Source organism: Schistocerca serialis, chromosome 3 (assembly GCF_023864345.2).
Source record: "Schistocerca serialis cubense isolate TAMUIC-IGC-003099 chromosome 3, iqSchSeri2.2, whole genome shotgun sequence".
In the NCBI taxonomy this organism is placed as follows: Eukaryota; Metazoa; Arthropoda; class Insecta; order Orthoptera; family Acrididae; genus Schistocerca; species Schistocerca serialis.
In genome coordinates, this window is record NC_064640.1 from 265,070,757 (window position 1) to 265,097,188 (window position 26,432).

At 37.8% G+C, this 26,432-nt stretch overlaps 1 protein-coding gene across 1 annotated transcript in view; it reads left to right on the forward strand.

Moving 5' to 3' along the window:
- The window catches only part of LOC126470040 (acyl-CoA synthetase short-chain family member 3, mitochondrial), a 324,267-nt gene extending 298,912 nt beyond the window's left edge, over positions 1–25,355 (forward strand). Inside the window, exons 13-14 of the mRNA XM_050097536.1 lie at positions 4,099–4,274; positions 22,657–25,355. Of these exons, the coding sequence (XP_049953493.1) occupies positions 4,099–4,274; positions 22,657–22,752 (272 nt within the window). The 3' untranslated portion in view covers positions 22,753–25,355. The remainder of the gene's footprint in view (positions 1–4,098; positions 4,275–22,656) is intronic.
- Positions 25,356–26,432: the final 1,077 nt, after the last annotated feature.

Sequence of the window (26,432 nt, forward strand, 5' to 3'; positions counted from 1 at the left end):
CCGTTAATAGCGTTATTTGGCCCCGCCTCTCAGATTCTGGATAGGGCGGCCCACAGACTACAGTGCTGGGCCTTGTTCCTCTCTAAGTACCATTATGACATTCATTTTCGCCCTACCGGACAGCATGCCAATGCCGACGCTCTTTCCCGTCTTCCGGTGGGCCCGGATCCTACGTTCCATCGTGAGGAGATTATGTGTTTTCATTTGGATGTGGTGTCCCGCCAAGTGGTTGATGGCTTCCCGATCACTAGTTCTCGAGTCACCAGGGAAACGGCAGCCGACCCGGTTCTCCGGCAAGTAGTTCGCCTCATTCAGCAGGGGTGGTCATCCCGCCCTCCAGGCTGGGCCTCGGACCCTCTTCGTAATTATTTTATTCTACGAGACCGCCTCTTGGTCTTGGAAGGAGTTCTCCTTCTGGCTACCGATGATACAGCTCCTCGCGTGGTTGTTCCTGCAAGTTTATGAAGGGAAGTTCTCACGTTATTACATGCAGGGCACTGGGGTGTTTCCCGTACTAAAACTTTGGCTCGCAGACATGTGTACTGGCCCGGTATTGACAGAGAAATTGAGCACTTGGTGGCTGCCTGTTCCCAGTGTGCGAGCCAACAGGCATCTCCCAGGGCTGCGTTCTCTTCATGGCCGCCGGCAACCCAAGCATGGGAACATGTTCACATTGATTTTGCAGGCCCGTTTCTCAATGGCTTTTGGCTCATTGTCATTGATGCTTATTCCCGATTCCCATATGTGGTTCGCTGCTCCTCAACCACTTTTCTGTGGAAGGTCTGCCAATCACCCTGGTCTTGGACAATGGACCACAGTTTATTTTGCAGACCTTCCAGGATTTTTGTAGGCACTTCGGTATTCGGCACGTTTGCTCTCCCCCCTTCCATCCACAATCGAATGGGGAAGCCGAGCGCATGGTGTGCATATTTAAGATGCAAATGAAAAAGTATGTGCACGAATTTCCTGCAGAGGAAGCATTGACGTTTTTCCTGATGGCATACCGGACCACACCAATGGGAGAACGCAGCCCGGCAGAGCTCCTCCATGGGCGCCAACGTAGGACTCTGCTGCACCTCCTCCGGCCTGGTCCTCGCCAGTCTTCGCAACATGGAGTACCTGGCTTTCCACTGGGTATGTCGGTCTGGGCCCGTGGGTTTGGTCGCAATCCACGTTGGATACCGGCAGTGGTCCTGCGCCGAAATGGCCACCGGCTCTATACCTTGCAGGTGGGGGACCGGGTGATACGTCGTCACCAAAATCAGCTACGTCCACATTTGGACACCCACCCTCCGACCTCTTGGACACCAGCTTCCCCATTGCCGGCACCTGTGTTGGTTTCTCAGGGGACGTTACCGCCTCTCCCCGCTGTGACTCGGCCGCACTGCGATGGTTTTCAGCCTTGGCAGCCTCCAGTAGCTCCAGCACCAGCATCGCCATTGTTCGAGAAGGCCCAGCAAGAACTGGCCCCCCTCGCAGGCCCGGTTTCTCAGGAGGCTGGTTCACCTGTGGTCATCCCTTCCCCATCGTCCCCACCACTGGGTCTTGCCCCTCCTGAGGTGGAACAGGATCTGGAGTTCAACAGTTTGTCACCCGTTCTGTCCCAGGCTCCGGTGGTGGGACAACAGGGGCCTCTTCGTGTGGGTCACTTCCAGCCATATTCGAAGGTTCCGGCTCAAGGGTTGGCAGATCCCCTCGACTCCGGCCTTCCAATGGATGTGGAGGTCATCGCTCCTACCCGACGCTCCACCTTCCGATGCAGTGGATCACAGTGGCTTCACCCCCCGAAGGAGGAGGAGTGCAGTAGCCACCAGACAGATCGCTGGAGGCGCACATCGGCACGGCGCGTCACGGACGGTAGTTGCCACAAGTAGAGTCCCGTCCACCAGAGGGCACGTGAGAATTCGGCCGCGACCTCTGCCGGCGTAACAACAACAACAACTCAGGCAGCATGGGCTGTGCCCAGTCAGTTAACATCAGGCCTGCCTAGGACTCAGTCCCTGTCTATGCTAAGTGAAGTGCTACGTAAACGTGAACAGTGTTACTACACTTATCATCTCATTTTCAGTGGCACCTTGAACACTAATCCTCCTCAGATTAGTTTAGGCAACAATAAAATTTGAGTACAACTGGATGTATTAGGGGTTAATACAAATTCCAAGAATTCATTACTGATCATCATACTGAATGAGTGTCTGAGAGTCTGGGGTACCACCAGACTTGCTCCATATTGTAGGCCCCCTTTACACTGACCATGGTGCCAGGGATACTGTGGACTCTTCCATCAGTGCATTTCCACAACTGTATTCCAGCAGGGCAGTCTTCATCTGTATCTTGAAAGGGATGTTAAAAAACAGTTCCTGTTTCTTCTTTGGTATCCCCATTTACCTGATATGTTACCCACAAATTATTTGTGAGATTTTGTTAGTCAATGTCCTGATGTCCTATATTGCATACAGAGACACTTTGTACCCTCATACAAGTTATCAGGATTGCCATTCATCAGTTACACATTGAAAGCCATTAACTACATGCAGAAACTTTCACTGCACCACATAGCAGCCTCATAGCTACTATTTTTGGACTGTAATATTAATTTAATGTATTGTATGTTTACTCTTATCTTCACGTCCATTAGATCACTCAGGATAATATAATGTAGCTAGGAGGATGCTATCTCAAAATTTGAATAAATTAATAGATATTACCAGGATAGCTAATTATTATTATCAGTGTGGTGAATACTGAATATTTAGGCCACAAACTCAAGTATGATGCTCTCACCATTGACAAATTACTCACAGTTTTTAAGTTAGTATGTTAGTTCCATGTTCCATGGGTTATTTTGCAAAATAAATTGTAACAATTTGGAACAAGTCATTTTACATTCTCATGGCAAATAATTTTTTTATATACACAGATGTGAGTTAGTAACGCCTACCCACCACCTTTTACACATTGTACAATGAACTATGTGAAATAGGTTCATATCCACATATACATACTTACCACACAAACCTCTATGAAATGCATGGTAGGGGATATTTCCCATTGAATAACATATTAAGGTACATGTGTTGGTTACATAAAGTATAATTATGGTACTGTTGAGACTTTTATGTGCTGATATTAGTCATTTCTTGTGTGGGCCTGGGATGGGTTTCACTAGAGTTTTGTAAGCATTCTCCTTTGTAAAAAGGCTACATTTTCCCCACTATCGTATTAATGAAACCTCACCTTACATGCAACTGAGCTATTGTGATATTTCCATTCCATATCGCAAAATACTCTTACACCCATGTATTTATACGAATTGATCGATTCCAGTTGCAACTCACCGATACTGTAGAGATAGGATAGTATGGCTTTTTTTTAAAAAAAAAAAAAAAAAGCACTGTTTTACATTTTTAAACATTTAAAGGAATCTTTGCACCATTTTGAAATCTTACCAGAGTTGAGTGGACATTTGTGAAGAGTGTTTTTATCAAAGAGTCTGAGGTTGCTGTTAATATTGTCCACCAGCTGAATATACAACATCAACGATAAGGGCCCCAACAGACTTCTCTGGCCCCGACACAGACATGAAGTTGCTTCTTCATTTGTTGATTAATCTTCATCCAAGATAACACTCTGTGTCCTCCTTACCAAGAAATCCTCAACTGAGTTACAGATTTTGTTCGTGCATGCCAGTCTCCTCTCTTTGCTTCAGCGTCCTGCATATTGCAATAGACTGTTTGGTCTTAACTTTTATCTTTTTTTGCATGAGCTAGTTTATAATCTATCAGGGGTAATATTCTATCTTCATTTTTAACAACAGCAAGAGATGGTAACAAAGGTATTTACAAATTTATTACTGATACACTATAAAATACACATTATGTTACCTGTGTTTCACAACTTTTCATATTACATGACCTAGGGTTTCAATTACAAGCTCATATTCCACAAAATTGAAATACAATTTCTGGAAATTTGGCTTAAAACCCAAAAGCTAGGTTACATAAGATCAAATGCTGCGAAACGTATGTTAAAAATTTTGTGTTTTGCTATGTTAAAATATATTGGTATAGGTATATTAAATGTTCAGTTTTCTTACAGATGCAAGGAAAACTGAAGCAGAAATAACAAATGAACTAGTAAAGATGGTCAGGGAACTTATTGGTCCAATTGCTGCCTTTCGTCTAGCTGCACCTGTAAGGGGACTTCCACGAACACGCTCTGGAAAGACATCTCGAAAATCAATTGCAGATTTAGCAAGAAATAAGTTTGTGAAGGTATTTAAATCTTTCTATATTGTATTGTAAGTGTATAGATCTCCTTGGTGATCTTCAAGGTTTTAGAAATCTTTTTCTGTATACATCAGATTTTCAGTATCCTGCTGATAATTTGTCCAGCATGTTCTGCTAATTCATCTTGTCATGTTAGTCTGGTAGATCATTGCAATAACTTTTGGTTAACAGTAATATCACAGAAGTAGTCCTTCATTTATGAAGATGGAAGGTACAATAATTGATACATGTTGCTTACAAATATCTAAATATGGCTATTACAGGTTGGGGGAGGTCAAGTATTTGTAACTGGAGATGTACAGATAAACAGAGTAGAAAAAAAGGGATTTTAGCAGATTATTATCATTCCTCAATTACAGAGTAATTTTTTATTGGTGAAATATGACTGAAGGAAAATTATTGTTGAATTACAGTCATCATATTACTGAACAAATGTTGTATTCAACTTACTTAGCAATTACTGATTGCTTTTTAATTATGACCTATGGTAGGATTTGTCAATGAGGCATTGTATTATTAAATTATTAATATCAGAAGGCACATGGAGATGCTTATGTCTTTCATTGTGTAAATGTCATCACTTGGGACAAGGAAGGCCGGGGTCAATGAGCATATAAAATGCATTTCATTGTGACCAAGTAACTTTCTAACATTTTTATTCAATGACCAAAGTTTGAATGTTGGGTTTATGTGTACTGCATATTCTAATTCAAAACAACAAAAGTCGGTCAGTAGCAATATCTGCATTTTTGCCTGAACGTGTTTGGTTGGCTCATGAACATCAAGCATTCCCATTCAGTATCATTACTAGTAATTAGATATGCTGCCTTTCCATTAATTTAATAAAAATAAAGTAATTTTTGAGCCCTAACCTAACCAAAAACATTGCATTATGAAAAGGTCAGTATGCATCCACAAAAAATAATTTTACGCACAGGCTGGCACAAAGAGGTTGTTATATGCTATGAATCGCTTCCTCTGTGTGACCACCATAGACGACATTTATTGCCACTATATGAGATATTTTGCAGTTGTGATCTAATAAAAACAACCAAGAAAACTCTGCCAGCATATGAATGCCTGTCAGCATGCGGCTGTTCTGAAAGAAGACTTTATTGAAGGGTGTGACTGGGAAGTCATTCCTCACCATGCTTAATCTCCTGATTATGAGAACTCAAATGTTCAGATTTAAAACAAAGGTTATGAACATATGCATCATACTAATGCAAATGAATTACACATTCATGATTATCTTCTGAAGAAAGTTCAAGTTTAATAAAGCAAAAATTATCTAAAACATGAGAGTGTCATAGTCTTCATGAATGACTAAGATGTTATTCACATTTGACCTCAAAACACACTGTGCCCATGTGTAGTTTTGTGCCATACACAAGTAGCTCTTGAGAACTACCATTTAAATATGGAAATTGGGCATTGGAAGTAGATGAACAAAGAAACAAGTTATTGAATGCTGCACAGTAAGCAAGCAAATTGTGTATAAAAAACTTAAAATTATGTCAAATGAAGTGGAAAAATGCAGATATTAAGGCATGTGTACTGGTGAAATTTCATAAGATTTTGACTTACAGGCCTATGGTTACTGTATCAAAGTTGTGGGAAGACTGCTGGAGATATTTTCTTAAGATGTTGTGCCTGATTTTCTACCTGGTTGCTTGCAGCTCAGTTAAAGAAGAGGACAAATGCTGACAAAGTATACCAGTTCTCCTGCAAGATTGTAGTCAATGGCTAAGGCAGGTTTTACTTTAGAATGCACGGATTTCACAACTAAGTTAATGTGCATTTGCTGTGTTGGCCACTCTCTCATAATGGCTAATCCACTCAACTTGCAATGGGAAAGCTAAAACTAGTTACAGCTTGCACATGAAGCCATCTTGTTAGGCTGAAAAACTTACATTTCAAATGAGAATAATTTCATTGAAATTACAAGAGAATATCAGGTGAATTCAGCATCACTCCTGGGCTTATGTTGATACTCACAAGGGAACCTCCCCATCGCACCCCCCTCAGATTTAGTTATAAATTGACATAGTGGATAGGCCTTGAAAAACTGAACACAGATCAATCGAGAAAAGAGGAAGAAGTTGTGTGGAACTATGAAAAAAATAAGCAAAATATACAAAGTGAGTAGTCCATGCGTAACATAGGCAACATCAAGGAGGACGATAGCAGATGAGCGCCGTGGTCTCGTGGTTAGAGTGAGCAACTGCGGAATGAAAGGTCCTTGGTTCGAGTCCTCCCTTGAGTAAAAATTTTACTTTCTTTATTTTCGCAAAGTTACGATCTGTCCGTTCATTCATTGACCTCTCTGTTCACTGTAATAAGTTTAGTGTCTGTGTTTTGCGACCGCACCGCAAAACCGTGTGATTAGTAGATGAAAGGACGTGCCTCTCCAATAGGAACCGAAAACATTTGATCGCAAGGTCATTGGTCAACCGATTCCTCCACAGGAAAACATGTCTGATATATTCTATACGACACTGGTGACGGCATGTGTGTCACATGACAGGAATATGTTGTCGACCCACCTAACTTGTACACTTGGCGAATGGGTAAAAAGATTCTTCTACCTTGCCCGATTTAGGTTTTCTTGTGGATGTGATAATCACTCCAAAAAAAGTGAGGAAAACATAAGAGTTTGTCACATAAACTACATCAAATTAATGCAACAGTTTCAGAGTCGCACACTTTTCCCTGTGCTCTGTCAAAACATGTTTTTTACGTTTTCAAATGTTTCCATGCGTAGACCATCAAATTCTGTATATGTCCAAGCAAATCTGAGCATGTCCTGGAATTTTGGAGAGCGAAGTTGATTATGTGTGAGTGGCTGAACTTTGATAATTATCTGAAAATAAAAAATTAAAATTTTCACCCGAGGGAAGAATTGAACCAAGGACCTGTCGTTCCACAGCTGCTCACACTAACCACGGGACCACGGCGTTCGTGAGCTAACATTCTCCTCGATGTTGCCTACCTTGCGCATGGACTACTCAGTTTGTATACTTTGCTTATTTTTTTCATAGTTCCACACAACTTTTTCCTCTTTTCTCGATTGATCTGTGTTCAGTTTTTCAAGGCCTATCCCTGTGCCAACTTATAACTAAATCTGAGGGGGGTGCGATGGGGAGGTTCCCTTGTCAGAGAGTGACCAAACATTTTGCATGATATAGTCAAGTCTCAGTTATACTAGCAACAAGAAGATAATGATTCCCTATACATCTGTTTCTTTAATGGAACTCAAACACCTCACACTTGTAAAAGACATCCCAGATAAACAACAAAGACTCACTGTGAGAAAAGTATTTGCAGCAGTATGCCCTATGCCTACATCTTTTCATATATGATTTAATTCAAGAAAGCAGATGAGGGCAAGTTCACTTATATCAGGAAGAAGCTGGACCACATATTGGTAATTCTGCACTTCTTTTTTTCCAAAAATTTCCAGAACTGTTTCACTGAACAAGATCATACTGTGGTTCCTTCTTTAAATCATTGCACAATTATCTAAATGAAAACTAAAAAAACTAAACTCCGTCCAAACAGGTCTTGGAAGGCCCAACAGCACCAACCGGCTGCCATGTCATCCTCAGCCCTCAGTCCACAGGCATCACTGGATGTGGATATGGAGGGGCATGTGGTCAGCACACTGCTCTCCTGGCCATATGTCAGTTAGACTGGAGCTGCTACTTCTCAATCAAGCAGCTCCTCAGTTTGCCTCACAAGGGCTGAGTGTACCCTGCTTGCCAACAACACTCAGCAGACCGGATGGTCACCCATCTAAGTGCTATTCCCGCCCGGCAGTGCATAGCTTCACTGATCTGACGGGAACCGGTGTTACCACTGTGGCAAGGCCGTTGGCAATTCTCTAAATGACATATACCAAAATAAGTGACCATGGAATGGGAAATAAACTGCAATCATTCAACAGAAGAAGGCTACTGGACCTGATGGGATCCTAGTATGCTTCTACACAGAATATGCAGAAGAACTTGCTCTTCTTCTAGCAGCAGTGGTAGAGGAGTGAAGCATTGCTAATGACTGGGAGAAAGCACAGGTCATTCTTGTTTTCAAAAAGGATCATCAATCAGACATACAAATCTAAAGGCCTATATAATGACAATGGTCAGTTGTAGAATTGTGAAACATGTTCTATGTTTGTGTATTATGACATTGCTGGAGGCCAAAAATCTCTTCTGTAGGAATCAACATGGATTCTGAAAATCACAGTTGTATGAAACTAAACTTGCTATTTTTATCAATGAGATGTAGAAAACAGTAAATACAAGTGCTGAAATTGATGCCATGTCCCTTGACTTTGGAAGACATTTCATACAGTTCCACACTGCTGCCTGATAAACAAAATATGAGCATATAGAATATCAAACCATCTGTGTGACTGAATTGAAGAGTTCCTAGATTCTTAACAAAAACAAATCTTCAGAAGTAAAAGTAACTTCAGGCATACCCAAAGGGAGTGTTATAGGATCATTAATTTCCATAATATATATAAATGACCTAGAGGGTAATATTAGGAGTTCCACGAGGCTTTTTGTGGGTGCTGATGCTGTATACAAGGAAACTGCAACTCTAAAAAATTGTAGTAAAATGCAGGAAGATCCTTAGATGATTCATGCATGGTGCAAGGATTGACAGTTGATCCTCAACACAAGCAAATGTAACTATTCTGTACAAGCAGGTAGAAATACCCATAGTTGTATGATTACGTAACTGCAGAACAGATACTGGAAGTAATCGCATCCATTAAGTATTTGGGAGTATGTTTACAGAGTGACGAAGTGGAGTGACCACATAATACTAATCACAATTAAGGCAGACGTCACACTGAAATTTGTTGGAAGAATCCTCAGGTGTCCTGAAGAATACAGAATACAGATGCAAATGTAATAACAACTTCATTATGGACTCAGTAAACAATAGTTGTAGACTGACAACCATGACCCTGTTCACCTCACATCTCTCCTGCCCCCGACCCCCCACTGTCCACCTCCCTGCTCAACCCCTCTCTCTGCTCTACACTCACTCCACTGCAAATCATTCTTGGAGCTCGGGTGAAGCAAATCTGCTAGCAGGCTCAGAGGACCATATGATGCTGACCAACCACTGTGTCAACCTCTACTAAATGACATAATATGGACACACTATGGCAACAGGACACCATTCTCCCAGCTGTTGTCAGTTTCCCATACATTGGACACACTACTTCACTTCTCATTCAGACAGGTTCTCTGTTGTCACTAAGTACACCTCATTCCAGTAGTTGCAGTGCAGATGCAAGATGTTCCCTGTTAGGCACCAAACTGTAGTGACCACAAGTAGCTGTCGAAAAACCAGTGTGAAATATGAACATTTCTTGCTTCTCAAGATGTGCCTGAATCTTTTGTGGGTGTCATAGGGTTTATAGTTGGCTTTGGAGACAGATTTGGCTTGTGGAGAAGCTGCAGACACACCAGCAGTGGTCTTAAAACAGTCCTTTATCAATTGATTCAACTTAGAAGGGAACATTCCCAAGTGTCAATAAATGGTCTTGATGAAACTTGAGGGTGCATAGAGAGGACAAAATAATGCAGTACATATTTTTTTGTTTGTAACCAATTTCACTTTCAAGGGTAAAATACATCCAGAAAGGTAATTTGGCATATCAGGTTTGGAGGGACTGTATTCAAAATGATGATATATAAAAACTTTTTCTCATATAAAAGTTGATATATGATTAACATTCTTGCAAACTGCATAATCAAATTTTGCAAAATACCCCACCAACAAAGTAAATAACTAGACTAATAATGAATGTTTAAATATCCTTATTAGGTATGTTGAAAATACTCTGACAGAACATTTTGTATGGTATATTTTCCAAAAATGGTATTTCAGAAACAGGTTTTATTACAGAAGGCTGTATGTAGCATCAAAGCTTTTTAAATTTATGTTTTAACAAAAGTTTTCACTTTTCAAAATTAATTAATGGTGTAATATTAATTAATTCTGAAAAGTGAAAACTTTTGTTAAAACATAAATTAAAGAAGCTTTGATGCTACATACAGCCTTCTGTAATAAAGCCTGTTTCTGAAATACAATTTTTGGAAAATATACCGTACAAAATGTTCCGTCAGAGTATTTTCAACATACCTAATGAAGATATTTAAACATTCATTATTAGTCTAGTTATTTACTTGTGCTGTTTATGTTTTAAATTGTTATTTTACATTTTAATTGTTTTAGTTTACTGTTTCATGCATGTGTATTTTATTATTGAAAATAATAAGTAACTTATTATTATGATACAAAATCAGCACAATAATGATGATCTGTAATAAATGCTTAAACACAATGTTTTATTACACCATGCACATAAAATGAACAAAATTTCTTCACAAAATGTACATAACAGAGAACACAATATAAATCTAAATTCAGCAGGATTTCAAATGTTTGCAGGTGATCCTTTATACAGGGCTATTACAAATGATTGAAGCGATTTCATAAATTCACTGTAGCTCCATTCATTGACATATGGTCACGACACACTACAGATACATAGAAAAACTCATAAAGTTTTGTTTGGCTGAAGCCACACTTCAGTTTTCTGCCTCCAGAGCACTCGAGAGCGCAGTGAGACAAAATGGCGACAGGAGCCAAGAAAGCGTATGTCGTGCTTGAAATGCACTCACATCAGTCAGTCATAACAGTGCAATGACACTTCAGGACGAAGTTCAACAAAGATCCACCAACTACTAACTCCATTCGGCGATGGTATGCGCAGTTTAAAGCTTCTGGATGCCTCTGTAAGGGGAAATCAACGGGTCGGCCTGCAGTGAGCGAAGAAACGGTTGAACGCGTGCGGGCAAGTTTCACGCATAGTGATGTGAAAGATTAAGTGTTTAAACCTCCTCTACCAAGAAACGTGCCAGAACTGCGAGCTCGCATCAACAATGCTTTCAAACTCATTGATGGGGACATGCTGCGCCGAGTGTGGGAGGAACTTGATTATCGGCTTGATGTCTGCCGAATCACTAAAGGGGCACATATCGAACATTTGTGAATGCCTAAAAAAACTTTTTGAGTTTTTGTATGTGTGTGCAAAGCATTGTGAAAATATCTCAAATAATAAAGTTATTGTAGAGCTGTGAAATCGCTTCAATCATTTGTAATAACCCTGTATATTCTGATTCATATCAGGCACATTTCAGCACACTGGAAAGCTGTGGCAAAAAGAATTCATTGTGTTGTAATGACTGCAACTTAATTATGTTGTCTATTAAGTGGTGATTGACATCAAACAGAACTAGATCTAAAAATCTTCTCACAAAGTTCTTACAGTATTAAAAGCTGTATATGTAGCAAGTCTGTACCTGTGCCGCTGAGTCCTTTGCAATCACCTAATGAACAAGTTGCTTGTCTTCAGGTATAATGGTCAAAATGGTTTTTTCACACTGACCACCAGCCTTTTCATAATTTTATAAGAAAATAGTGGTGATTTTGGACCAAGAGTTAGAGAATCTGCTTTTGAAGCCCCAAATGTCCTCGTGACAGCACCAAAACCTGATAAATAAAAGTCTGACCAGGTCAAAAGATATCTGAAAGATGTGTTATTCCCCAGCATGGGAGAAAAATCTGTATTATTATTAGATGCTTATGTCTGCCAGTGTGAAAGAATCATATAGAGCATTGTACCTGAGGACAAGGTACTTCTTCATCAACATACTGAAATATGCCTGATACAAATCAGGATATTTAGAGGATCACCCATGACAATTTGAAATCCTGCTGAATTTAGTTTTATAGTGTGTTCTCAGTTGTGTATATTACATTAAGAAATTTCATTAATTTTATGTGAATGGTGAAAGAAAACATGTTTTAAGCATTTAGTTGCATATTACCATTACTGTAATGATTTTGTATCTTTAATGAGTTACTTATTATTTCCAGTTAACAAAATACACATATGTGACATGGTAAACTAAAAAATCAGAAAAAAAAGAATTTAAAACATGAAACAAATATTAGTAAAATAAATAACTAGACTAATAATGAATGTTTAGATATTTTCATTAGGTATGTAGAAAATACTCCAACAGCACATTGTGTACAGCATATTTTCCAAAAATGGTATTTCATGAATCAGCTTTATTACATATGGATGGATGTAGCTTCAAAGTTTCTTTAGTCTATTGTGTAACAAAAGTTTTCACTTTTCAAAATTAATTAATGGTGGGGGTAGGGGGGAGCATTTTGCAAAATTTCAAATTATTACAAAATTCTATTATGCAGTTTCCAAGAACATTAATACATATTAAATATTATATGAGAATCATTTTTTATATATAATTGTTTTGAAGATACTCTCTCCAAATCCAAAATGCCAAATTACCTTTTGGTACATGTTTTACCTCCTTAAAAGCGAAATTGGACACAAACAAAAAGTATGTATTGCATTATTTTACACCCTCTACACAACTGCCAAGTTTCATCAAGATCATTGATTGATGCTTGGGAATGTTCCCTTGTTAGTTCCACCATGTACTGGTAAGAAGTGGCTATAACATGTATGAGGATGAGCACAATTAGATGTTTAATTAATCCATCCAACCTGTTTAGTGATTTGAGTTTGTTTCAATCCTCATTTTATATTCTGGCATTGTAGCCCCAAGCATAAGAACAGCCGGAGATGCATGGACATGACCTGCTTAAACAGAGATGCTGGCTCAATGACAACAACCTGGACACTTTGTGTGACTCAGCTTCAGCATGGTGCAGGTCGACGTGGCAACATCTTGTAGTTTGCTGCAGGTTGCAGCATCACAGCAGCATGGTGCTTGTATTTTGTAGAGTCAAAATCTGGACCCAGGCAGCTGCTGGAATGTTGACCACCAGGGATGGGCAGATGGGCAGAAGCCCCTCATTCACAGCCCAGTGATGGCATTGTGATGGTGAGGATTCCATTTGACACAGACTGTGCATCATATTGGTCATCTCATTGAATGATGACAGGCTGGTTCTGACAGGCTTAAATGCTGCTGCTGCCCACTGACTTTATGGAAGTTGAGGTGTTTGTGTGTTGTGCTCAATCACCTGAAATGAAGGCAATGAGTGGCTGTCAAAACCAGCAGTAGATCATGCTGTAATTCCTCCTGGTGACCAGCCTGGCATGAGGAAGGCTGTGATATGGAAGAAGTAGAGATCCGCCCAGCACATGGGCTGCTGACCAGGGCTGGCTGATTCCAACATAGCCTTATTACTATCCTGGGACTCTGTCACTGGCTCCAAGCACCATTATAACTTTTTCCCTTTACACAGCCCTCCCACTAAACAAAATCCAAGGTAGTACTGGGAACTCAAACTCAGTCCTCTGCTTGACGGTTAGACATGGTGACCACTCAGTTACAGAGGCATAATCCCACATTTCCTCTTTCTTTGGTGTTGTATAAATTATATTCCGGAACACAAGTGTCTGTTCTGATATCTGAATACATATCATTGAATGCATTTTGTGAAGAGACAAACCATAAAGGCTTCACACTGACAACAGCATTACCAGTGGTGGAACATGAACAAAATCATTTGATCATAACACTTGAAGAAGTTGATGTGTCCAAAACCAGACAAAAAGCTCAATGACTATTGTAAAGACCCTTTAATAATAACTAAAAGATAGTTCTTTGGCATGTTAACCTCTTTCCTGATGCTATTGCTCTTCAGCTCTGGCTTAAAAGAAAATTGGTAATCACATAAATAGAGCAACAAACAGAACAAAAAACAGGTGTCGACTACAACCTCACATTTTATCACTGTGAAAGAGCTTGATAAGAAGTTGAAAATTGGCAGTCCAGTGGTTTTAGATTATGTGACAGTGAAATAGTTTAAAAATTTAGTACACAAGTGAGTTCATAGTTTCTGTGTACTTTCCCCTTTCGATTTGTTGCAAAATGAGAAAAAACTCAAACTTTGTGTCATTGATATCCTTGTTAAAGATTTTCTGTTTTGAAGAATAAATACATTTTTCCAGTGCTTGATTTGTAAAAAAAGAAATAGAAAAGAAACTGGTGGTGTGACCTTCTTGGAGAGGGGGTGTTTGAAATTTAGATTTCTTAAAACTTTATTTTAATGCTTTTCTGATAATTTTAAAAGTGTGAATACAACATTTGTATGGGTAAAAAATAAGGTTCAATCATACCACATTACAAAATAGGCACTACTAATCCTTTTTGTCAGAGGTGCCAATGGGGAGCACTGGTGTGTACCATCACAAATCAGGCACTGCCTTTTTACCTCTTCTTTGATAGCTTGAGGTCATGGTGGAGAAGATCTGTTACTGTCATCATTACAATCCTGTCAAGATGATGCATGCAATCACGCTACAGTCTATATAGCTATCAGCTCTGTTGTAAGCAGACTGCATTGAAATATATAACTAAATCTGATCACTAACCTACAACTATCATTGTGCAATGTTATCAGAAATCTCTGCAAAGAAACATATTCCCAGGATCCAGTCCAAAGAAACAGTGCTTCAACAGTCACATACATTGAAACATGTTTATTCAAATGCAAACAATATAGCTGACTGCAGTCAATAAAATTCTTCTGGTCCTGTGACTGTATGGTCATTGTGTAAAACTTCCAACTTTTCGGCCACTATTGTAGGTGCATTCCTCAGGGTGCTTTTTATTTTTATTTTTGCTAAGTTGCAATATTGCGTGAGACATTGGTAGTTTTACATATTGGCAATGTGGTCACACACCCAGAACAATTTTATTGGCATTGAAAATGGCTGCTGAAGCCAATGCTTACAAAAAATACAGCTGATTCTCACTTTAACAACACTTGCCGAGTCTACTGGCCGGTTTTTTGATGGTTTAAGGCATTCATCAGTTAATAAGCTGTCACAGGAAAATCATACACCCCTTCACTGAATTGAAACACACCCCCAGAAGTCTAAAACTGCCAATGACCTTCACATCTATGATGGAAATGTAACTCATAATCCCTGTTGCCTTTCCAAACTTGAAATGTACCTCCACCTACCACTATGGATACCAAAGTTTGTTATGAGAAACTCATATAACAGTGAAATTAATAGTTATATCCTAAATCACTCTAAGACCTCTATTCTACCCTCCACAAAGGACAACCCTGATTCCTACTTTACTTTTTTTTTCCTTTTCCTGCCTTACAACACCACAAACTGAAAGGCTCATTCATGAGACATGATTAGCTTTTATTTAAACAACATCCTCACTGGCCAGGCTGTAATTAGTATGAGTTGATAACAATTTCCAAGCTTTTCAGTAATATAGACTGAAAGACATCTCTGATTAAGAATGATGTAGTCTGGAAATTGTGACCCTTTTTAAATGTTCTGGTGACAAATGATTTTCAGCAGAGACTCCAGTAGAACTTTTGGAGCCTGTTTCTCTGGTCAAATTCAATATATCATTGCACACCTCACTTACTTGTTTTGAAACATTATATTATTTGCAACTTAGAAAATTTCACTGTGGATGTTCTCATTTTACACTCAGAATAATGTGTCTGCCCTTTCATGTATTCTTCTGTAGTTTTAGATGACTCCTGATGAGAACTATCCCATGCAAAAGCATTTTACAGTCTATAATGATCAAAAGAACAAGAATCTTCTCACCATGTTTAAGGAATAAGTACTGTTATAAATGCAAATCATGTCTGATGAATGAGATTTTCAGTTTAAAGTACATCAAAACAGAGAAAAAATACAATGATGGAAATGGAAAGTGAAGCACCAGTCCAATATTTATCTAATTTTGTAAAGAGATTCATCATGTAACAGGTATTAAATGATTAAAATTTCATTCCAATCATAACTGAAGTTCATCGACATTATTATGAGATATGACCCATATGGGCATGAAAATTCCTTGTATTCAATGTGGCACTGAAGCAGACAGCTTCTGAATATCATCTTGATGAATATCATGCCACACCTGCACCACACACTGTGTCAGTTAGTGAAGATTGCTGGTTTGAGGCTGGTATAACTGTAGACATCTTTCCATCACATCCCAGCCATGCCCCATGGGTGACAAATCAGGAGTTGGGCAGGTGAATCATGGGCCATATAGTTCTCAAGGAGCTTGTGGTGTGAACTTTGGTGTGGGATCTTGCATTTTTCTGCTGGAATTTGATATTTGGTACCACAGTCATGAAGTTTATGACAAGAGGATTTACCATTATTGCCACTTACTGGTGAGAATTCAGCCTCCCTTCAACAATGACCAAATTAGTCTGGCTATCATATGCAATAGCCCTCCACACCATGGTTCCAGGAGCTAGAGAGGTATGGGTCTCAGGAACTGCTATTTCATGTGTCCTATCACTGGGACATCTACAGACATGTTGGCATCAATCAGATCATAACAAACAGAAGAGAGACTCATCACTGAACACCACATAATGTCACTCAATGTCTCAGTCACCTCTTGCTCTACAGCATGTAAGTCTTTGTTGTCTGTGGTATGATATTAGTGGTAAATGACGTGCACACGCGTGTGTGTGCATATGTGTGTGTGTGTGTGTGTGTGTGTCTTTTTCTGAAGAAGGCATAAGAAGGCATAAGCTGAAATCTCAGTGTGTAACAGTCTTTTCATTGTACCTGTCTGCAATTCAACGAGTCACCTTTATGCTGAATAGCTGTCTATCCTTTTCATAAAGTTGTTGTTGTGCAGTCTGTTAGTACGATGCTGCCCTGTCCCTCATGCAGTCATGCCAATGAGTTGATCTTTCCCAAAGTCTGAAAGATGGCCATAAGCTGCACGTGCATGTCCTCTGGGAATGCTGTACTGTTTTGTGATCTCCATATGAAATGATCCAGTAGAGTTGGACACACCCAACAGCTGTCATATACTCACACCGTACTTCATCTGTAACAAGGACTTATTTTTGTACTGAAAATTAGCTCACATAATGATGAAATTGTAATCATGATGTCCCCCAAGCATGAAAATACAGGAATAGTAGTTTGGTATAATATGTTTAAGGCATTCATGGTATAACACTTTCCATCTATGTCATTGTAATTGTGACAAGTGTGGAAGAAGTGGGCCATTCAAAAAAAAAAAAAAAAAAAAAAAAAAAAAAAAAAAAAAAAAAAAAAAAAAAAAAAAAACATTACTCTCAGTTTATGTAGTTCATGTTGCAGCCAAATCATATGTATATTATTCCTAACATACCTTATTTACTTACTCTAGTTACAGAAATGGGAAGAATACACATTGGTCTATCCAATGGCCGGTCACTCGCTTCCAAAAAGTACAGCAAATCTGGAAGCTTTGTTGGTATTTACCATCTTAACACTATTTCATCACACTTGCGGCTACCCCACATAGCTATCAGGCACTATCAGCTGAGTCTTCGTGACTGCTGCCGGGAGTCACAAACCATCACCAGCTGGCTAGCTCATGACTCATAAATATGCCCATTCATATGTCCAAAGGCAACAAGTATTTCTGTCCCATGCATTAGAGTGGCATCAGTTTCATTCGGTGCATGCTGCAGACGTGTTTATTGTTCTGACTTTAGTGTCTAGTGGGCCATTTTATATGACTATATTTTATTCGTTTACTTTAGTCTCTTATTAATTGTGAATTAAGTTTGCAATGGATAAATTTGTTACCAAAAAGGCACACTTGGAAATTGATGATACTGCAAGTCAACTTCCAACAGTTATTGTGTCATCAATTGCTTCGTCGTCTTCGAGTGAGAACCATTCACAGCCGAAACCTGAACAATCTGGTAAGGGAAGATCATTTCAGAAGTCTTGGTTGACCAAATATACATGGCTAGAATATGAATCATCTACCAAAAAAGTTTTTGCAAAACCTGCAAAGAGGCAGATGCTAAAAATCTATTACTATTTTCTTCGAAAAAAGAAGATGCATTTACTTCCGTAGGGTTCTCTAACTGGAAAAAGGCTTTAGAAAAATTCTGTCTTCATGAAAATATATTTACGCATAAAGAAGGTGTTCTGAAACTAAATTCTATCACTAACCAAAGTGTGGCCTCCCAATTGAATCAACAGTTAGATGAATTGAATGAACAGTTAGATGAAGAAAGGCTGTTTAGCTCTTGAGGCAAGAGCCACCATGCAATTTCTATGCTGACAAGGACTAGCAATTAGAGGGCACAAAGATGTAAACTGAAATTCTTTTCACTTGTTGGAACTCCAAAAGAATGACATACCTGAGTTTAAAGATTGGTTAGGGCATTTGGGGTATAAGTGGACACCACACAATATTCAAAATGAGATCATTTATGTACTAGGAAAGTCTATGTTGAGAAAGGTATTGGCTTCAATCAAGAAGACTGAACATTTTTCTATTATGGTTGACAAAACAAGTGATTCTTCAATTGACAAGCAAGTGTCATTTTGTATTTGTACTGTTGATGATTCCTTAATCATCAACAAAGACTTTATTGGCTAATACGAGACCCACAACACTAGATCACAAACTCTGTTTGGTATTTTAAAAGACGTTTTTGCTCATCTTGATATTTCAGTGGATAACTTAAGATGACAGTGCTATGATGGTGCCTCAAAGATGAGAGGTAATTTCTAAGGACTAAAAAAAGTTAGTTTTGGATATACAACAAAAGCACATTATGTAAACTGCACTGCTCACAGTTTAGACTTGGCAGTTGTAGACAGTCTCTGCCATCTTACATCTATGAGGGATATTATAGCTTTAGCCAAGGACTTAATAAACACTGTAAGGGGATCCAACAAAAGGATGGGACTTTTCAGAAGCATACGCTGTGAGAGCGCCAACGGCCAAGCTGGCCAGTGACCCCATTGCCCGACTCCATGGACTATGCAAGCTCCTAGTATCTTGAGAATACTGAAAAACTTTGAAGAACTTCTAGAGGTTTTTGAAGCATTTTCTGCAGAGGACAAAACAGCGGCAGGTTACAAATGTGCAGGCTACCTTGAGTCAATGTTACAATTTAAGACTTATTTCTTTTTCTGTCTTTATTGCCATGCAGTGAACCCAGTAGAGGATGTCAATGAAAAAATTCAATGCCCTCAACTAAGTGTTGCTGATCTGGAAAAAATATATGAGGGCTTGATTTGTATATTGAATTAAAGGTGTGATAGTTTTGAACGCCTTTGGGAATTGTGTTTGGAAGAAAAACATTCACAAGTTGATGATCCTTCGCTTCCTTGGAATTGAAGTATACCAAAGAAGTATGAAAACAATGAAGCCAGCTCACTGCACACTTTCAAAACCCCAAAGGAATACTACAAAGCTATTTACATTCAAGTTTGTGAAATGATGCAATCTTGCACTACTGAGCAGTTTGCTTCAACTGGACTCACACAGCTCATTGCAGTTGAACAAGAGTGCTAGCTTTTAGTAAACAGAGGTGAAACAAATTTGGATAAACCAACTGAGTTGTTCAAAAATGACCTAGACATTGAGAGACTGCACTTACACTTGAATATGTTAGCTGATATCACTAATAAAAAACAACTGGTCTTAAAAAACATGCGTGATATAAGAAAGTACATTACACAAGATTCTGTAGTTGGAGAAATGTTATACAAAGTAGGGAAATGCATTAAATTTCTCCAAGTAGTTCCAATCACAGCAGAACAGTCATTTAGTGCCCTTAGATGTCTGAAGTCATATCTCCGATCAACAATGGGACAGAAGCGATTGAACAACTTGGCTGTTCTTCATGCCCATTGAGATGTTTTGGATGAATTGGATATCTGAACAGTCATTAATGGCTTCATATTCAGTAATCCATTCAGATGGTTGACATTTGCACTTTTCTAAAGACACTCTAACCCTAATAATGGCATTTGGAGCAATATTAAAAATCTTTATAAAACAGAGAATTAAATACATACACAATGTCAAATTTTCAGTTTCAAAATATTGGCACTAGTTTAGTACTGTATTACTATATTACTATAGTACTGTATTAGTTATTTTCAAATACCTAAATATTTTTAGGGTGTAAGATCCAATTAAAACCCACTATTACATATTTTTTGACTGAAAGTATTAGGCATACAGTATTAACTTTATTAACTGTATTAAAGCATTAACTTTGGAGATATTTTTTTTATTTAATGAACCCTGAGCCTTATTCAAAGTAAGGTGAAATTAGCTATTTCACTTATTAATCAAAGTGCTGTTACTGTGTGAGAGCAATATTTTATATTTTATTCTTTTAATGATAGTTTAGGATTTATTTAAATATAATTTCAGTCTTTTCAGAGCTATATATTCACTGCTCTGTAATAATCTATGAGCATGATTATTACTGTAAATTAAATTAGCTTTTTACAAAAATACCGTGCCTGTTTATGTTTTGTTTCTTTTTCCAAAGACTAAAAATGTGTCAGCCTTGTCGAGTGTCGAGTTACTGAGAGTCCAGTTTTCAGAATTCTAATATTGATCATATGACTCTAAAATGCTTAAAAACTTAAAAACTCACTATTTTTCATCTAAAACAGTTAAAACAGTTAAGATCCTTAGACGCCAGGAAGGCATCTGGCCCAGACAGTATCCCCGTAAGATTATATGTTGACTATGATACAAATATAGTGCCATTCTTATCGATCATCTATCAGAGATCATTGGAACAGTGGAAAGTTCCACAGGACTGGAACAAGGCCCAGGTCATAGCAATCTATAAAAAGGGGAGAAAATCAGATGCACATAATTACCAGCCAATTTCATTGACATTGATTTGTTGTAGAATCATGGAACATGTTTTGTGTTCAGACATAATGACCTTTGTAGACTCTGAGAAGCTCATCTGCAGAAACCAGCATGGTTTTAGGAAACAGCGGTCATGTGAGACACAGCTGGCCCTCTTTGTGCATGGTATACAGCAGGCCCTAGATACCGGCTCCCAGGTTGATGCCATATTTCTAGACTTTCGAATGGTGTTTGATCAGTTCTGCATTGTCACTTGCTCCAAAAAGTGTGCGCTTAAGGTCTATCCAATGACATATGCGGTTGGATAGAAAGTTTTCTAACAGAGAGAGTGCAGTATGTCATCCTGAATGGGGTGACTTCAACAGAAACAAGCGTAACTTCAGGTGTGCCCCAGGGCAGCATAATAGGTCTGCTGCTTTTTACGATTTACATAAACAATCTGGTTGATGGTATGACAGTGGCATTAGACTGTTTGCTGATGATGCTGTTGTCTATAGAAAAGTAGTATCACACGAAAGTTGTGAACAAATCAATGAGGATTTGCAGAAAATAAATGTGTATTGTAATGACTGGCAGTTATCTCTCAATATAAGTAAGTGTGACCTACTGTGTATAACAAGGCGAAAATCTCCATTAATGTACGAGTACAAAATAATTGCCCAGTCTTTGGAAGCGTTAACATCTGTCAAGTATTTGGGTGTGATAATTGGAAATGATCTCAAATGGAATGATCAGATTACACAAGTAACAGGCAAGGTGAACTCTAGACTGCAGTTTGGTGATAGAATCTTGAAGCGAAGCAGTCCTTCAATAAAGGAAATTGCTTACAATATGGTCCAGTCTTAGAGTATTGTTCGTCTGCATGGGACCCTTATCAGTTGGGTCTGATTCAGGAGATTGAGAAGGTCCAAAAAAGAGCAGTAAGATTTGTGACTGGTAGATTTAGCCATCGTGAGAGCATTACAAATCTCATAGAAAGTTTGAAGTGGGACACACTTGCAGATAGATGACGCGCTAAACAGAAGGGGCTGCTCACTAAATTCCAAAAATTGATCTTCACTAAGGATGTGGAGAATATATTATTACCACCAATTTTAAAATCATACAATGATCACCATTCAAAGATACAGAAAATTAGAGCTTGTACTGAGGTACTCAGACAGTCGTTTTTCCCTCGCGCGATCTGCGAGTGGAACAGTGAGGGGGGGAGGGGGGGGGGGTGAAATATGACTTTGGCACAGATTGTGCCCTCTGCCACACACCGCTCGGTGTCTGGTGGAGTGTATATAGTAAATTTCCCAGGGCAAGACTCCCAGTATGCCCCACCCCCCAAAATGTTTTATAAATTGGTGGTGGTGGTGGTGGTGGTGGTGGTGTGTGTGTGTGTGTGTGTGTGTGTGTGTGTGTGTGTGTGTGTGGGTGCTGTCCACTTTGGAAGAAAGCTTTATAGCCAAAAGCTCACGTTTTTGGCATTCTTTTTGTTGTGCCTGTCTACAACTCGGCATCTCCCCTATATGTAGAGTAGCAATCTGTCGTTTTCATAATATTGTCCACTAATTTACTGATATTTCAGATTCAAAAGAATTTTTGCTCATTATGAATATGATTATTTTCTTTCTTTTCAGATACCAGGTACAATTGAGGACCCAACTGTGTACAAAGATATCAAAAGAGCATTACAGACCCTAGGTTATGCCAAAACAGCTCCCGATCCTCAGTGAATACATTTCTCTTGTTGATGCAGAAGAAGGTATAACCAAAAAGAAATTTAGAAAAACACTTAGAAGTCTCTTGGAAACATACACTAGTTAGAAGTTACATGGCAAATGAATCTCTACAACCTGAAAATTATAGATATGCTGTAGTGAATTATTCAGATAGTAATGAAGATGAAGCAGAAAGTAAAAACAAGTAGATATTTAATTTAGATCAGTCATTACTTTCTACCTTATGTGAACAGTATATACCTAATGTTTGATGAAATTACTAAGAGACTTCTTTAAAAGTACAAACCTTGTAGACATTCTTGTGTTTAATACATTCACATGTAATGACAAATGTTCACCAAAAGGGGCTGTGGAACTCTAAAGTGCCACACTAACTAACAAAATTAGCCACAGAAACAAGGTATGATGTACAGGTAACACATTCTCTCATTTGATGGGTTCATTATAAAGTTGGAATTACTGCTTTTACATTGACAATTATATGCAGTACCAGAAAAAAATTATGATGTGCAGAAAAGTTGGAAAAAAATTATACAATTGTTGGTCCCTCGACATGAACATTTAGTCTGCCAATATGACACAATCATATACCAGGTCCCATAATTATCCAGTCATGTAAATGTGTAATTGCTTCACTTATGTGTAATTGCTTCACTTTCTTCAGATGCTTTATGTAATACATAGCATTCTCTCATTATATACTTAATGATAAAGCATGTCTACAGTTTTTCCAGTATTATGTCTGAAAGATTGTGCGTGTTGCATCAATCCAAGTCAGTCATTTTATTTCTTGATGTAGATGTAAGACTGTGCTATATCATTTTGAAGACATACTCACTTCAAATTCCACTGAAATCTTTTTTCTGAATGATACCTACTTTATTTCCATAGTATTACATAAACAAAATTTAGGCACATGGAGATGCATTGCCTTGTCATCATTCTCTTAGTTTCACATTACTGATTCATATGACAAACATTCCTTACTGCAAATGTTGTCTTTCTGAGCTTTATCCAAGTGAAAATGTGCCCTGCTCTACTTTTTGTGTCAATTTCTTATTACATTTGAAACAGTTAATGGAATTTATTATTTGGTTATTATAAAATAACAAAGTAAGTTCTGCATTTTATTCCATTTCTCATCATACAGCACTAACTAAATTTTAGAAGCATTATTTGATTGCTCATGTGGCACATTAACAAACTGTACAAACCATGTCACTCTTTCATAAAAGGAAAGAAATTAAGAACACACATGACATTTATGTTTGCCACATGAATTTTATTTATGGAAACTCAGTATCTGAACGTTTTTTTCCTCATAGTTAGAAGAAAATCTGACATTAACCATATAATATCTTGGAATTAGAAATCTTGGATATTTTTCATAGAAGTGGATTGAATGCTACGAATAAGTAAGATATTGTTGAAGTAAAACCAGTGGTAGTTATTATTGTTGTTTGCTCACAATTACTCACAAAATATATTTCCTAACAACATGGAATATGTGTTGATAAATTTCACAAGAGAAACTACATTGAGTGGGACACTACAAACAGTATTTAGTTCAAAACTTTTCTCAAGTTGTGTTTTGTGAGGAGAATGAGTTTCTAGCTTATATTTTCAAGGTATTTAAAATTAATGTACACTTAAGTAACATAATCATTACTTTAAGGTAAATTAATGTATAAAAATCAATTTTCCACTTAGATTCTAAACAAGTTTTGTTATGTTTAACTATTTGCCATCCAGCTAAGGAGATCACATTAACCTTTTTTGTTTTGTCTATGTAAATTGACTATCTTTGTATAATACTTTGAACTAAAGGTGACTAATATAATTCCTCTCACAACATTGTGTAGGTTATATTGGTTATATCTGTAGTTTTGAAGAAAAGTTGTCATTTGGCTTGTAAAGTCCATAAAATAGTAATTAACTATTCTGATCATTCAGTGTTTATTCTCATGCTAGCTGACACTTTGAAGAAATGTATGACTATGAAACATGGAAATAACATTATGAAAGTTTGCAGTTTACTGTCTAATTTCCAAATTTGTGTTGCCAGTTTAATTTATACATATGTAAATAAACAATTGTTTAAGTGCATAAAATGTAGAAATACTACAGAAAAATAAATGATAAAAAATACAGTAGTTCTTTTACACAATCCTGCTATGTGAACTAGATGTGTGCTTGATGTGTACTGTCCTGTTATTAAAACACTTTCTTGCCCACTACCTGTAGCAGGTCTCATGATCTGATCGAACTTCCTTGAATTGATTCTCAGTGTCAGTTTCATTTGTTAAAGTTGTTGTTTGCTTGGCTTATCAGGTTGAGTAGATCCTATTCTAGAAAACTAAATAACAAAAAATTAATGTACTCAATATCAGAAGAATTCTGCAGTGAATACTTGAACAGTCTACTTTGCCACAGATTTTCCAACATAACTTGCCTTAGCTATAGTTAGATATGATTTAGTGAAACATGATGCATACATGAACAAACATTCATGTTTCCATTTCATTTATTATAGAGGAATTTCTTAAAATTGTTACTCTTTCAGTTAATCATCTTTTGTCAGATATGTACTACATAGTAAATCGCACAATCTTAATACTGCAGTTGAGTAATATAAATGCTACTAACTGTTACTTTTTTTTTTTGGTGATTTCACATGAATATTACCATACATCAGTTATGAATTATTAACAATATCTGGATCTTATTAATTAGATATTCAAAATAATATTGATCACCACTCACTGTAATAACTTATTTCTAATAAAGAAACTAAAACCTGAGTTATCACTTCTTGTTTAATTCTTTTCAAAACTTTCCTTATTAATTTTGCTTTTCTTAGTAATCTAATAATATTGGTATTGTTGAACCTTTTAGTGATATTTTACCTAAAACATTGTAAGATTAAACCTATTTAAACTTTTGATACTGTAAGAGAGTGCATCTCTCACATACTTGTCTTCCAGCTGTCCTAGCTGAAAATGCTGCACGTTTTCCAAGTGTTCATTTGGTTGAAACAGTCCTAATTCAGGCAAGTTTGCAAATATAAATAATAGTGAATGAGTATGACCAAGAAGTATCAGTGACAACACGCAACAATAAAAAGGTATGGATAGCTTAGATCAAACATTTATTCTCATCCCACAACAGTCAAACTCATGAATAATGACCCTACAGTGGAAAATGTTCCAACTATAAATGCAATGTTATTTGAACATGTGACACATAACCGGGGCAGTTAATGTGCTAGCAGTTTCCCTTACGTAATAAATTATTTAACTGGTACGTCAATGTAAAATAACAAAGCACCTCAGATTCACTAAAGACCAATGGTTTGTCTTCAAAAATACACTTCACTCTTTCACCCCATTATCCTTTAATCCACAAGCAAAATGTTGAAGTTCTTAAATCTCTTAATAATCTATCACCAAAACTAGTATAATTAACTGTAAGTTCTGACTACTAATCAGAGTTTCACACTCAAAATTAATAACTAACAGCTCACTACCAGATTATGACAGACAGGAAACAGAATCTAAGTTCCAAGCTGATGTTCTGAGACTCACTCATAAAATATTAAAGTGTGAAACCAGTATGGCTAACTCTCTGCCAAAAAGCTGTCACCCAAATGCTACTCAAACCAACATAGACGTCAC